Source organism: Lepidochelys kempii, chromosome 7, assembly GCF_965140285.1.
Source record: "Lepidochelys kempii isolate rLepKem1 chromosome 7, rLepKem1.hap1, whole genome shotgun sequence".
Taxonomy (NCBI): Eukaryota; Metazoa; Chordata; order Testudines; family Cheloniidae; genus Lepidochelys; species Lepidochelys kempii.
The window spans coordinates 1,159,904-1,174,134 of NC_136386.1; the positions used below are offsets into that span (position 1 = coordinate 1,159,904).

The 14,231-nt window shown below is 59.7% G+C and overlaps 1 protein-coding gene across 1 annotated transcript; it reads right to left on the reverse strand.

The window, feature by feature from the left end:
- Positions 1–1,785: 1,785 nt before the first annotated feature.
- On the reverse strand, positions 1,786–14,021 carry LOC140914011 (uncharacterized). The gene is made up of 5 exons (XM_073350834.2): positions 13,810–14,021; positions 7,606–7,991; positions 6,615–6,775; positions 5,944–6,076; positions 1,786–4,141 (listed from the first exon to the last, which is right to left on the reverse strand). The coding sequence occupies exons 1-5, from the start codon at positions 13,970–13,972 to the stop codon at positions 3,947–3,949; spliced, it is 1,038 nt and encodes a 345-aa protein (XP_073206935.1). The 5' UTR covers positions 13,973–14,021; the 3' UTR covers positions 1,786–3,946.
- Between the last annotated feature and the right edge of the window lie 210 nt (positions 14,022–14,231).

Genomic DNA, 14,231 nt, shown 5'->3' on the forward strand with positions numbered 1-14,231 from the left:
CGCGTCTGCCTTCTCTCACTGGGTCAGTTGTGTCGCTGATGGTCCTTAATGGGCCGTCCAGCAGGCTAGGCAGAGCTGACCCCAACGTGTCTGGGGTGTCCCCCAGAAGCAGAGCACAGGTTTGAACTACAGACAGGACAGAGCCAATATTCATAACTTTAACTACAAAATGATAGACGCACACAGACAGCATCATCCTAACCAGCAAACCATCACCTTGTCTGAGACACCTTAGTTGACCCCCTTTATACAAGATTTAGTGCCACTACGGGACCTGGGTTGCAACGATGTTCTATATGGTCCCAGTTCAAGTCAATAAGTCACCGACCCATCCTCCAGAACTGATCTAGTTGGTTTTTTGAACCCAGTTACACTTTTGGCCTTCGCACCCCCTGGCCTGGAGACTGTGGCGCCCTCCGCAGACTGGCTGGGCGGGCGGTGTGCGAAGAAGCACTGCCTTGTGTTTGTTTAAACCTGCTGCCTATAATGTCATTGGGTGACCCCTGGTTGGAGTGTTTTGGGCAGGGGTCAATTCAGGGGTGGCCTGGGACTCCTGCACTGGGGAGGCTGGGCATGAGTGCCAGCAGAAGCTCCCTGGAAGTGGGAGGGGGGGCCTGTGGCACCGGGACCATGGCCCTGCCCCACCCCCAGGCCTGTTCCTGCTCAGCCTCCTCCAGCAAGACCTCCCCCACGCTCCACCCCCAGGCCCCCCTCCCCTCCCCTCCCCTCCCCCACCCACTGCTTTCTCCTCTCCACCTCCAAGCCCTCTGGCCCACCCCCTCCACCTCCTCATCTGAGGCGCTCCGGCTCACCCCTCCACCCCCTCCTCCAGGACCCCCGCCCCCACAGCTCCTCGGCAGGCAGGGGGCCTCGGAGGGGGGGGGCAAGGGGCTCTTGGGGGAAGAGGGCAGGAAGGGGAGCTGTACAGGCAGGGCCAGGGGGAAGAGGACGAGTGGGAGCAGGGCAGCATAGCCTCCCCGGCCTCTTGTAGCCACTGCCCAGGGGTAAATGACACGTCCTCATTCACATCTCCTCACCCGTCCTGGTTGTTGAATTGAACTGCTGCTTCTTCCAGGTGTGCACTGCCTGGCCCCAGCTGTGGGATCAGCTCTGTGCCACACTCATGCCGAGGAATCACTGCGGACTCTGAGCTCGACTTGGACCTGGCCCGGCAGCCCCCCAGCAGTTGCAGGCACCATGACAGGTTCCCTCTGGTGGAGATGGCCATCAGTCTGTTCCAGGGCCTTGAGAAGCACCGAGTGTTTTTACCCTCGCACAAATCTGGGCTGTGACAGCAGCAGCTAGGAAGAGCCCAGTCTGGAACTCTTGGATTCCCGTGTAAGGTGCAGCTAGACGCACTGAGGTGTGAGGAGGCCCCGGGGCCTCCCCGGAGACAAGCGTTGCCAGCTATCAGGCAGCGTTGGCAACACGACTGCCCTACATGGGACACAAACCAGGAGCACTGTCAGCTCCCCGCGGGGTGAGCTGGACTACACCAGTCTTCTCGAGCTGTCAAAGCTCCAGCTAGACGATACTGGAGATGCTCGTCCTTCAGCCTGGGGGTCTGCCCACCTGCCACACTGAGCTACGAGCGAGCAACACGGCTGCTGGAAGCTAGATCGAGTCCCAAAAGTAGGTCTCTCTGGGGCTAGACCTAGGCTTGGACAAACTGTATTTTATAATCTATAGATGTCACTGGGTATTTTAAGGAGTTTTTACCCATTTAGATTGTCCCCATTGCAGGAGATTATGGAGGAGGGCAGACAGGAATTAATGCCAGTAGACTTTGAGATTCACAAAGGTAAAGCTTTATAACCATTACAACAGTGTCAACAGCCCATCAAAATACAAAGTAAACAGCTTTAGATCAAATTAAGTTCTCAAGCAGCAGTGTCCTGACTCCGCCGGACCATCATCGACAGATAGATACAAACTGATGGGAAAATCTGTCCATAAGAATCGGTTTATCGCCATTTACCAATACAGTCAGGTCCTGCCAAGCCTAGCTACCCCTCGGGTTTGTGTGGGGAGAGGTCTCTGCCAACAGAACCTACACTTTACCCTTGCGATGGCGCTGCAGGGTCTCACCAATTGCCTGGCTGTGCTAGCAGCCAAGGCATCCGGGTGCGCGGCTAGACTTTGGCTCTCAGGAAGGTAAGGCTATTGTTCGAGCCTTTGAAGCTTCGGTTCACTTTCATCCCCGCACAAAGGTGGGGCCTCTGGATCTCTGATACAACACTCCACAAAGACAACTGCTCTTCTGCCAGAGACCCTGCTTACCAGTGTAACCTGGCATGCCCTTTCATCGGGTTATATTGGATGCAGCTGTGGGGCTGGGCATGGATGCCCTGCTTCCATTTTAACACAATGGGCACTAGAGCCATTCTGGCTCAGGGCATTCAAGGTGGTTTACCGCAAAGAAAGGTAGAGCATGCCCTCAGGGCTCTCCTATGCCCCCTCCAATGGCCCAGATGGGGGCCTGGGACACTCACCTTGAGTTCCGTCTTCTCCAAAGTCGGACTCTGCAGGAGGTGGGGCCCTGCCCCAGCGTGCTGAAGCCGAGTGCTCCTTGGGCAGTGTTTACACTCCACAGAACAGTGCTCCACCACCACACCATGGATTCTGGATTGCAGGGCCACTGCAGCTCATGAGCCCAGAGGTGGGAACATGCAGAAGGCATCCTGAACTCACCCACTGGAAAATCTCCTTCATCAACACCCTCTAATGGGCACCGAGCTGGATGGGGTTTTGTAACCAGATTTTTAATCTGGCTAAGATCAAGTGTAACTTTTCCCATGACTCTAAAGAGCACTTCACAAGTGTGAGTGAGCTTGACTAGCATTTCTAACAGGGATGTAACAGAGAATCTCTCACCACATCCCCCTTCAGCCCCAGGAGCTGCTGTAGCTCCAAGTGGAACAGCACACACACACGGTTTTACTCTGGCCTCTGCATCTCCTCAGAGGTGTTGTCTTTGCCAGACCAGCTGGAGGGGCTTTGCACGGTTCTGTGCCGAAGCAGATTGGAACACAGGTTCCACACAAGTGGTGGAGCACAGGGGAGCAGTCAGAGCCGGGGAATAGTAGACGCACCCAAGATCACCCAGCAGGTCAGAGACAGGACTAGAATGAAGGTCACCAAGTCCCCATCCAGTGCCCTGTCACTGTCTTCATCTCCGCATCAAAGTCTTATTAGCAACATTCCCATAAGCGGTGCTGCTCCCTCTGCACCGGGGATGGGGGGGAGAGAATGGGGACCCAAGGGGCAGGAGTCTCCCTTCAGAAGCGACGGAGAGCATTACCCCGTTACTTGTAGGCCTGCTGTGAGCTGCCCCGCAGCCAGGTCTGAGTGAAGAGAGCCCTGCTGTCCAGGGGTGACGTTACAGGCACACTGGTATTCCAACGAAATACGCCTGTACAATGCGAGACACGTCGCGCAATAAGGAAAACACGGTAGGGGATTATGACGACTATTTGTACTGCAGCACAGCTAGAGCGCCAACCCTACTGTACAGACAGAACAGAGAGATGGTCCCTTCCACACAGAGCCACGGTGGATCCGACACCCATCACCCGCAGGAGCACTGCCCCAGCCAGGCATCTCGAGAGGCACGATCAAAAACCCCAAACCCCACCAAGAGTGGAGGAAGTGCTGCTGTGACGGGCGCGGCTGGAAGCGGCTGCCTCCTGCAGGGCATCAGGCAGACACCTGCGTTTCTGAAGGGTGTCTGGAGCTTCCTGCCTCCAGCTCAGAAGCACACGCCAGGCTGGAAGAAGGGGAGGCCAGCTAAAAGCAAGTGCATTGGTTCCACTGGGATGTGGGTGGGATGGGGTCAGTGGCCCTGTCTAGGAATCAAACTGCAGACAGCAGCAAACTGGGAGCAGCCCACGGGGGAACTGGCCAAGGCCCTCACATCCCGCCCCGAGCTGCTAGGTCCGGAGTGACTTCACTCTGTGTCACACAGCTGGCTCTCGGCACTGGCCAGGTAGCGCTCATAGTTCTCCTCGCATCTTCTCACGCAGCGGAGGAAATAGCTCTCATCAGCAATGGCCTCCAGGAGATTGGTCTGCACCAGGCAGACATCATACAGCTCTGAGGTGGGAGCCAGCCTGGTGCAGCTGCCTCCTCTCTCTGAAAACACCTGCAAGAGGGAAAAGAGAAGAAGGGATGGTGAAGCTGAGGCTTTTACTCCATCCCTGAGCAGTGGCACATGTGAGGGGCCGGAGAACAGCAGGACAGGAGGTGCCAGGGCCACCCTCTGCACAAGTGCACTGCCAGGAGATGAAGAGCAGATGTCCTGGAGAGGGTTCGTTTTTTAAGTCGGGTTCTTTCAATCCTCCTCTCCACTTGTAAGGTGAAGTGCGTGGATCTGCTCCAGAGCTGGGAGGGTGGCAGAGGCAGAAAGCTGCCACCCCTCCTCCGTTATGGTATCAACAAAAGATCAGGTTTCTCTACCCCCCTTTCCTGCCTCCCTCCCCACCGCTCTGCACCAGTCTCCCACGGCAGGAACTGGCTACCCAAACCACAACGCTGAGCCGTTCCCAAGGGAGGGCAAAGCACAAAACATAGGTAGAAGAAAGCTGTACTTCAGAGTAGTTACACCAGGAAAGTGCGGCCAAGAACAGCCCCTCCTTTAGCTGATCAGGCTGTTGCATGGCCCCAGCCCCGGAGTGCCTGAGTAGCTCACAGCCCCTAGTGGATTTACCATCCCAGCACCATGACATGGATCAGGACCACTGGGGCCCGGGCACAGAGAGGGTAAGCGACTGGACCCTGGTCGCACAGGAAGGCTGTTCCCCACACGCACAGCTGGGCTCCCTGGCTGTCTGAGGTATAGCTGGTGCTTTCACCGACAGAAACAAGTTCTTACTTCAGGGGGCATCGCAGGGCTGGTACAGTTAGCGGAGAGCAAGCTGGAGTCTAGTCTGACTCCCGCATCAGCAGCCAGCAGAGCGCTGACAACAGAATGCCCAGCCGAGCCTGTGGCTAGAACGCCCTCTCTCTGACCCACAGACCAACAAGCCTGTCTGGAGTCAGAGAACGGGCAGCTGCCTGAGTCATCTCTACAGCATTGCTCTTTAAAAAAATGGGGCCTCGGTTCTGGGTGGCGAAGGGACAGGTTCCCTGCAGGCAAATGGGGCTCAAGCGGACATTCAGCAAATGAGTTGGGTGAACCTGGCTTCCTGGCAGCAGACAATCAGGGAGAAGCTGCCTGCAGGCAGGAGATTCCTGCTCCACTAAGTGCCTTCAACATTGTTTCTCTGAAAACAACCTCCTCCGGCTAAGGGCTCTCCTGGGGCCAATAACAGTCCGTATCACGAACAAGACAGCAAATAGTCAAGAGAGACTTTCATGCTGGTGAAAAGTCCAATTAACCTTTTTTGCCCTGCCACCCCTCTGCTGCTAGCCCCTCCCGATGGTCTGCCACGCTCCCTCCCACAGCACCTCAGCAAAGGAGACAGGCTCCTCTGCTGTGCTGGGAAGGACAGGCTGCTATTCGAACCCAAACAGTGCCACAATAGCGAGTGACAGGCCAGGCACATTCCTGTCTCTATAAATATTCTTTGCGCTCCAGTGTGAAAACTGCCCTTTAAATCCAGCAGCGTGAACGAGCTTCAGCCTCGCTCAGAGGGAGGCTGGCTGGCAACTGGGTCCCAGCAGGGAGTAAGAGTGACTCATGCCAGCGGAGGACAGAGATTGTCATGCAGCAAGTGCAGGAAAAAACACTTCCTGTTTCGTGCCAACAAATGAGTTCATTCTAATCTTCAGCAGATGCACGGATTGTTCCCTCCGAGTCCAGCCTCCTGGCCCCCAGTTCCACCCTGCTGCACTCCTTGGGGACTGTCTAGGGCAGAGGAGTCCAGCAAACCACCCTCTCCAGCAAGGGGGCCTGGCAATCCCCGCCAGGGGCCTGAAAGCCCAGTGCAAGGCAGGGCTGAGTACCTGGGGACAAATGATGGTGTTTGAATCGTCCAGTCGAATGTTGTCATCGATGCAGATGTGGTGCACACTCGAGTCGTATGGGTCAATCCAAAGGGGCTTCCCACCCTGGGAGGAGAACTGATTTCTGGCCCACCTGAAATACAGCAAATGGGAAAACAGGTGCCCTTAAGGGAGCTGACTCCCTGCAACACAGAGCCTGGACCCAGTCAGACTGTCTTCAGGGGCTCAAGACAATCCAAACCCGGGAGACTTTGAGTGGGTTTGGATAACATCTTCCCCTGCAGTGACAGGAAATGGGGCAAGGAGGAAATAGTTGTTCTCTCTCTCAAGCTCTGGGGCAAGCCATCAGGGATTCTGCCCTCACTCCTAGCCAGGGTGAGTCACCAATTGGAGGGAGTTCAGAGACAAGCAAGAGGGACAGGAGGAAATGGGCTTACAAGGAAAGAAGCTAGCTCTGTTCGACTTGGCTAAATAAAGATTGTGCCACAGGCAGCCAGGACAGCAGACCAGCCGACCCGTGGGCCTGAGCCCCAGGGAGCAAGGGGAATTCCTGAGGGTAACACATGGGGGCTGACTCACAAGGATGAGACATGGGTTGGCAGGGAGAGTGGAACTATGCAAGGAGTGGGAAAGAAGCTCAAGTCACGTCCCAGGCCCCGCTTAGGTCTCACCAGTCAAAGTGGTCTTGGAAGCCACCCAAGCCTTGCAGGGAGCTGAAACAGCTATACAGCTTCCTCCCATCGTCCCTGGTGGAAATGTGCTCTGGACCCCGGCTCAGCACCACCTCGCGCCGACTGCAGCGTATTCGGCCCGCAGTCAGCTCCACCGGGAGCTGCAATGTCATTGGGAGAAGACAGGATGGACAGTTTGCAACACGGATAACACAGTGACAACCGCTACCTCCCCAAACAGCCTCCAGTGCCAGAGGCGGCATGAGCAGCATGTTACGGGGAAGGGCAGTTCTCCACAGGGGAGCGAGACATTTGGAACAATCAAAGCCTGAAGAGTTCACCCCCCAGGGGCAATGGAAGCAGATGGGCTGCTGGCTGCATCTGTCAGACTCTCTGACAGAATCCAGCCTCCAGCTTGGAAATCAGCTGTATGCGAAGGACCATTTCTATAAGTTGGTTAACTTCCCACAGCAACAGGTGTGTGCGCCCCACAACTCCATGCCTCAGGAGTATGCACAGGCTCCACAGAACAGCTGGTTTGACCCCTGGGATTTTTAGTCCCACTCACTGCTCTGGGAGGGCGACATCACCATCTATGCTCCAACCAGAAGGTTCCCCTGGCCATACCAGAGGGCACAGGAATCTCTTTACCGAACCTGGCCCACACGGCCAGGTGACCGCCTCCCTCACAGAGACTCCGTGGGGAGCACAAGCACATGGAAATTCACAAGCCTGAGGAGGGATTTGTATAGTGCTCACTTGCTCCCACACTCTCCAGCTAAAAGGCTCTTCTGAGAAGCTGTGCAAATTGCTGCTACCCGAAGGTCAGCATTTTAATAAGGCAGCAGCTCGAGTGGGAGTCTGGTTTATGGAGTACGGGGCTGCCTGGAAAGGCAGCTCAGAGTATGTTCAAAGAAGCTACTGCAGGGAAAAAGAATCCATAAAGATCTCAGCCCTCTGCTTCCGGGGAGGCCCTCCAAGGTGCACCCACCGAGAGGTCTCGCAGGGCAGGGAACTGGGGGTGCTGCCCCTCCAAGGCACAGTGCACTGCATGGAGAATGCGGGGGAGGTCTGTGCCAAAGGTCCTGAAGATGACAGCAAAGCGCCTCCCCTCCTGGTGCAGCGTCTCCAGGAGACGGAAGAAGGCAGGCAGGATCAAGTGATAGTGCTTGGCATGCTCGCCTCTGACAGAGAACACGTCGTGCGGCTGGCCCTGCCACTCCAGGAGCTGCAAGCAGCGTGCGTGCAGACTTCTGAAATGCCGCCCCACCGCCGTGTCAGGGAACGTCGCATCGCGGCCATACTGAGAACAGAAATTGACAGCGCCGGGGCAGGGAGGCAGCAAAGAGGGGGAGTCGCTCAGCCACTGCCACTCACCTGAAACAGACAGCAACAGAAGAGTTGGGACAACCCCCCTAAGAGGGGGCATTTCACACCCACTGCTCTCATGCACAGTGCTAGAGAAAGCCATGCCCTGCAACACAGGCGAGCTACGTGGCTGAGGGAGAAACGGGAGGTCAGAGACTTTGCTGACAGCAGCCCCTCCCCTCTGAAGGGAGACGGGGAGAGGAAGGGAAATCCATTTCCCATAACTATTCCGTTCTCAGCTCCTCCACCAGTAAAGGCCCAGCCCTACCCTGTAGGAACCAGCTCTACTCAAATACAGTCACTCCCATACACGGATCCATTCTCTCTGCTGCTGGGGTGCGAGACCAACAGTGCCCAGCAAGGAGGCACAGAGGTCAATCAATGTGTGACTCAAATTATAACTCACCAAGCGCCTGTCCCCTTGACTGAGTCTTCGCCAAGCACTGCTCTTGCCTTTGCCAAGTTCCCTCTCCAACCACCACCCGATCTTGTTCAGCAGCCCCCTCCTCACACCGCATCACTTGGCCCTTCTGCGACTTCCTGGGCACCAGCACTAGCTACTTCGCTGCTGTCTTCTGCCCTGTCCCCCCTTTCCTTTCTTCCATTGAGATGGCTCTTGGTTCTCTCCATGTTTCATTCTCCCCCCACCTCTTCTGCTCCTCTCTCCCATCTCTCCTCCCTGCTGACCCTCAGCCCTCTCTCTCCTCCAACATCCGCTTCCTCCACTCCTGCCTTGTGCAGCAAAACATCTCTGGCAGAAATCCTGTCACCTGGCTAAATTCCTCTATTATAAGTAAAAAGAAAAGGAGGACTTGTGGCACCTTAGAGACTAACCAATTTATTTGAGCATGAGCTTTCGTGCGCTACAGCTCACTTCATCGGATGCATGCCGTGGAAACTGCATCCGATGAAGTGAGCTGTACCTCATGAAAGCTCATGCTCAAATAAATTGGTTAGTCTCTAAGGTGCCACAAGTACTCCTTTTCTTTTTGTGAATACAGACTAACACGGCTGTTACTCTGAAATCTATTATAAGTGTGATCTCTCTTCTACCATCTTCCTGGCTAAACAGCTCCACTTCTCCAACTTTACTGCATCCCATGCACGCAAACCCAGCGGCCTTTTCACCACCTTTGACTCACCTCAAACCCTCCTCCATTTCTCTCTCTACACCGACCTTGTCAACTTCTTCCCAGAGAAAACAGACTGATGAGAGGACAGTCCTTCTCCCCTCAGCTAGCTTTCCCTTCCCACCACTGTCTCCTTCTCCCATCACAGATGCAAACAAGAAGCAATGGGCTTAAATTGCAGCAAGGGAGGTTTAGGTTGGACATTAGGAAAAACTTCCTACCTGTCAGGGTGGTTAAGCACTGAAATAAATGGCCCAGGGAGGTTGTGGAATCTCCATCACTGGAGATTTTTAAGAGTAGGTGAGACAAACACCTGTCAGGGATGGTCTAGAAGATAATCCTTGGTCCTACTATGAGTGCAGGGGACTGGACTAGATACCTCTCAAGGTCCCTTCCAGTCCTATGATTTTTCATCTGCTCTCCTCCTCTAACCCCATAACTTGCCCCAGCGACCCATCCCCATCCTTAAACCCTCCTTTACTCTTTTCCTCAACCTCTCACTTGCACCCCTCATAGTACAAGCATGCTCGTCTCTCCCATCATTAAAAACCTAACCCTGGACTCCCCCTTGCCTCTCTAACTACTGCCCCATCTCCTTCCTTCCTTCCTTCCTTCCTCCTGTTTGCCAGAAGCCGGGAATGGGCGACAGGAGATGAATCACTTGATGATTCCCTGTTTTGTTCACTTCCTCTGGGGCACCTGGCATTGGCCACTGTCAGCAGACAGGACACTGGGCTGGATGGACCTTTGGTCTGACCCAGTCTGGCTGTTCTTATGTTCTTCACTCTACACTCATTGAGCATACTGTCTACAATTGCTATCGCTCCAATCCCATCCTCGACCCCCTGCAGTCCAGCTTCTGCCTCTTGTATTCCATGGAAACTGCTCATGCCAAGGTGTCTAATGTCCTCTCCCTAGCCCAGAGGTGGGCAAACTACAGCCCGCGGGCCACATCCGGCCCACAGGACCCTCCTGCCTGGCCCCTGAGCTCCTAGCCGAGGAGGCTAGTCCCCAGCCCCTCCCCTGCTGTTCCCCCTCCCCGCAGCCTCCGCTCACTGTGCCACCAGCGCAATGCTCCGGGCGACCAGACCCGGTCTCTGTGCTGCGCGGCCCGGCGGCCGGACCCTGTGCTGCATGGTGTGTGGCCCAGCCACCGGTACTCCAGGCAGCGCGGTAAGGGGACGGGGGGCTTGGATAGAGGGCAGGGGAGTTCGGGGGGTGGTCAGGGAGCAGGAGTGTGGATATGGGTTGGGGTGATCAGAGGGCAGGGAACAGGGGGGTTGAATGGGGGTAGGGATCCCAGGGGGCAGTCAGGAAGGAAAGCAGGCGGCAGTCAGGGGACAGGGAGTGGGAGGGGGGTGGATAGGGCAGGGGTCCCGAAGGGGAGCTGTCAGGGAACAGGGAGGGTTGGATGGGGCAGGAGTCCCGGGGGGCCCGTCAGGGGGCGAGAAGCAGGAGGGGTCGGATAGAGGGAGGGGGCTGGGCCACACCTGGCTGTTTGGGGAGGCACAGCCTCCCCTAACCGGCCCTCCATACAATTTCCAAAACCCGATGCGGCCCTCAGGCCAAAAGGTTGCCCGTCCCTGGCCTAGCCACACTTCAGAGCCAGGACTCCAGCCTCATCCTCCTGGTTAGCTGCTGTTGGCACCACTCACCATGGTCTTCTTCAAACCTTGCGCTCCCTCAGCTCCCAGGTCTCCGCCCCCAAGTTCTCCTCCTATCTCTTTAATAGTTACATCAGTGCCTCCGGGGGGGTCCTCCTCTCCCCTCCAGCTTTCTGTTAGGGTTCTGTCCTGGGTCCCTTTCTCTTCTTCCTCTGTACCTTATCTCGAGCTAATCTCGTGTGCAAAACCAAATTCAACTCCCATTTCTGTGCTGAGTCACAAGATCTACTGCACACCCCTCTCCTGTCAAAATGACAATCTCTACCTGTCTCTGACCTCTCTTCAGGGATATCTTGCACACAGCTCAAGATCAACATGGCAACATGGCTCAAATAAAGCTCTTAATCTTCTCCCCCAAACTCTCCCTGCTCTCTCATTTTTCAGTCATGTGGACAAGACACTTGTCTTTGACTTGGACCTCTCCCTAGCTCCTCACCTCCAGGCTCTGTTTATACCTTGCTGCATTTTTTTGCATCCTATCCATCCACACAGCTCAAACTCTCCTCCAATCTCTCATCTCAATTTCTGCACCATTCTGCTCTCTAGCCTTGGAAAATGCAATCTTGCCCTGCTCACATCCATTCATAATGTTGATGCAAAGATAATTTTCCTAATATGTTGCTTTGACCATGTCACTTCTTCACCCCCCTTTGCACTCCTCCTCTGGCTCCTCTTTCTCTATCCCATCAAACATAAGCCATGTGCCTTCGCTTACAAGTCCCTTCATGGCCTACCCCCACCCTACCTCGTTGAAAAGGAGGGATTTGGGCCTGTGTTATACAGGCGTTCAGACGAGAGGACCATAGCGGTCCCTTCAGGCTATGGAGTGCAGGAAATGTGACTGTCCTCTCTAGTTCATTATTAAGAGGTTGACTCTGGTCCCGATCAGTCCACGCTGCCAGCCTCCGTTGCCCCTTCTGACATTTTCAAACAAGCACCTGTGTGCTTTCTCCAAGACCCCCTCACGCTGAGGCAGCGCTCCCCTCCACACCTACAAAGCTTCCTCCTCCTCCTCCAAAACCCTCCTTCGCCATCGCTCCCAGAAAGGCCTGGACAAGGGTCAGGCAGCTGGTGTGCTGAGCCCCGGCCTGGCACGCTGCCCCACCCCCCTCGCTGAGCTGAGCCCCGGCCGGGCACCGACCCACCCCCCGCTGAGCCCCAGCCTGGCACCGACCCGACCCACCCCCCCCTCACTGAGCCCCGGCCTGGTACCGACCCGCCCCGCCCCCCCCGGCACAGACCCGCCCCCCCCCTCACTGAGCCCCAGCCTGGCACCGACCCACCCCCCGCTGAGCTGAGCCCCGGCCGGGCACCGACCCACCCCCCGCTGAGCCCCAGCCTGGCACCGACCCGACCCACCCCCCCCTCACTGAGCCCCGGCCTGGTACCGACCCGCCCCGCCACAGACCCGCCCCCCCCTCACTGAGCCCCAGCCTGGCACCGACCCACCCCCCCCCCCGGCACCAACCCGACCCACCCCCCCCTCACTGAGCCCCGGCCTGGCACGCTGCCCCACCCCCCTCGCTGAGCTGAGCCCCGGCCGGGCACTGACCCACCCCCCGCTGAGCCCCGGCCTTGCCCCGACCCGACCCACCCCCCCCTCACTGAGCCCCAGCCTGACCCCGACCCACCCCCCGCTGAGCCCCAGCCCCGACCCGACCCGCCCCCCCCGGCACCAACCCGCCCCACACCCCCCCCTCACTGAGCCCCGGCCTGGCACGCTGCCCCACCCCCCTCGCTGAGCTGAGCCCCGGCCGGGCACTGACCCACCCCCCGCTGAGCCCCGGCCTTGCCCCGACCCGACCCACCCCCCCCTCACTGAGCCCCGGCCTGGCCCCGACCCGACCCACCCCCCCCTCACTGAGCCCCGGCCTGGCACCGACCCGACCCACCCCCCCCTCACTGAGCCCCGACCCCCCCCCGCTGAGCCCCAGCCTGGCACCGACCCGACCCGCCCCCCCCGGCACCAACCCGCCCCACCCCCCCCAACTGAGCACCGGCCTGGCCCCGACCCGACCCACCCCCCCCTCACTGAGCCCCGGCCTGGCACCGACCCGACCCACCCCCCCCTCACTGAGCCCCTACCCCCCCCCCGCTGAGCCCCAGCCTGGCACCGACCCGACCCGCCCCCCCCGGCACCAACCCGCCCCACCCCCCCGTCACTGAGCCCCTACCCCCCCCCGCTGAGCCCCAGCCTGGCACCGACCCGACCCGCCCCCCCCGGCACCAACCCGCCCCACCCCCCCCACTGAGCCCCGGCCTGGCCCCGACCCGACCCACCCCCCCCTCACTGAGCCCCTACGCCCCCCCCCGCTGAGCCCCAGCCTGGCACCGACCCGCCCCCCCCTCACTGAGCCCCGGCCTGGCACCGACCCGACCCACCCCCCCCTCACTGAGCCCCTACGCCCCCCCCCCGCTGAGCCCCAGCCTGGCACCGACCCGCCCCCCCCTCACTGAGCCCCGGCCTGGCCCCGACCCACCCCCCCCTCACTGAGCCCCTACGCCCCCCCCCGCTGAGCCCCAGCCTGGCACCGACCCGCCCCCCCCTCACTGAGCCCCGGCCTGGCACCGACCCGACCCACCCCCCGCTCACTGAGCCCCTACCCCCCCCCCCCCGCTGAGCCCCAGCCTGGCACCGACCCGACCCGCCCCCCCCGGCACCAACCCGCCCCACCCCCCCCACTGAGCCCCGGCCGGGCACCGACCCGACCCCCCCCCCCTCACTGAGCCCCGGCCTGACCCCGCCCCGCCCCGCCCCCCCCGGCACCGACCCGCCCCCCCCTCACTGAGCCCCTACGCCCCCCCCCGCTGAGCCCCAGCCTGGCACCGACCCGCCCCCCCCTCACTGAGCCCCGGCCTGACCCCGCCCCGCCCCGCCCCCCCCGGCACCGACCCGCCCCCCACCGCTGAGCCCCGGCCTGGCCCCGCCCCGCCCCGCCCCCCCCCGCACCGACCCGCCCCCCCCCGCTGAGCCCCGGCCTGGCCCCCCTCGCCGGGCCCCGCCCGAGCAGCCCGAAGGCGCCGGCCCCTCACCCCGCGGGCCGGGCGCGCCCCAGGCCGCGCCGCCCAGGAAGCCGCCCAGCGCCGCGCCGGGGCCCTGGCCCGCGGCCGAGTCCAGCACCGCCAGCGTGTTGTTCACGTCCACGTGCAGCACCAGCTTCCGGCGGCCCCGCCGGGCAGCGCGCGCCGCGCTCATGGGCCGGCCGTTCCCCGGCAACCGCCCAGCGGCGCCCGCTTCCGCTTCCGCCTCCGCCTCCGCGCCGGCCACCATAGAGAGCCCGGGCGCCGTTTCCGGCCGCCGCCTAGACTGTCCCCGCTCGTCTGCACTGGGTGCTGCCACGTGCAGCGCCCCCTGCGGGCCCTCCGCGGCCTCCTTTCACTCGCCTCCGAAATCGCTGGGGGCGGAGCCGCCCCGCCCAGCGCCCCGCCCCCTCCCCCCAGGCACCGCCCCCTTC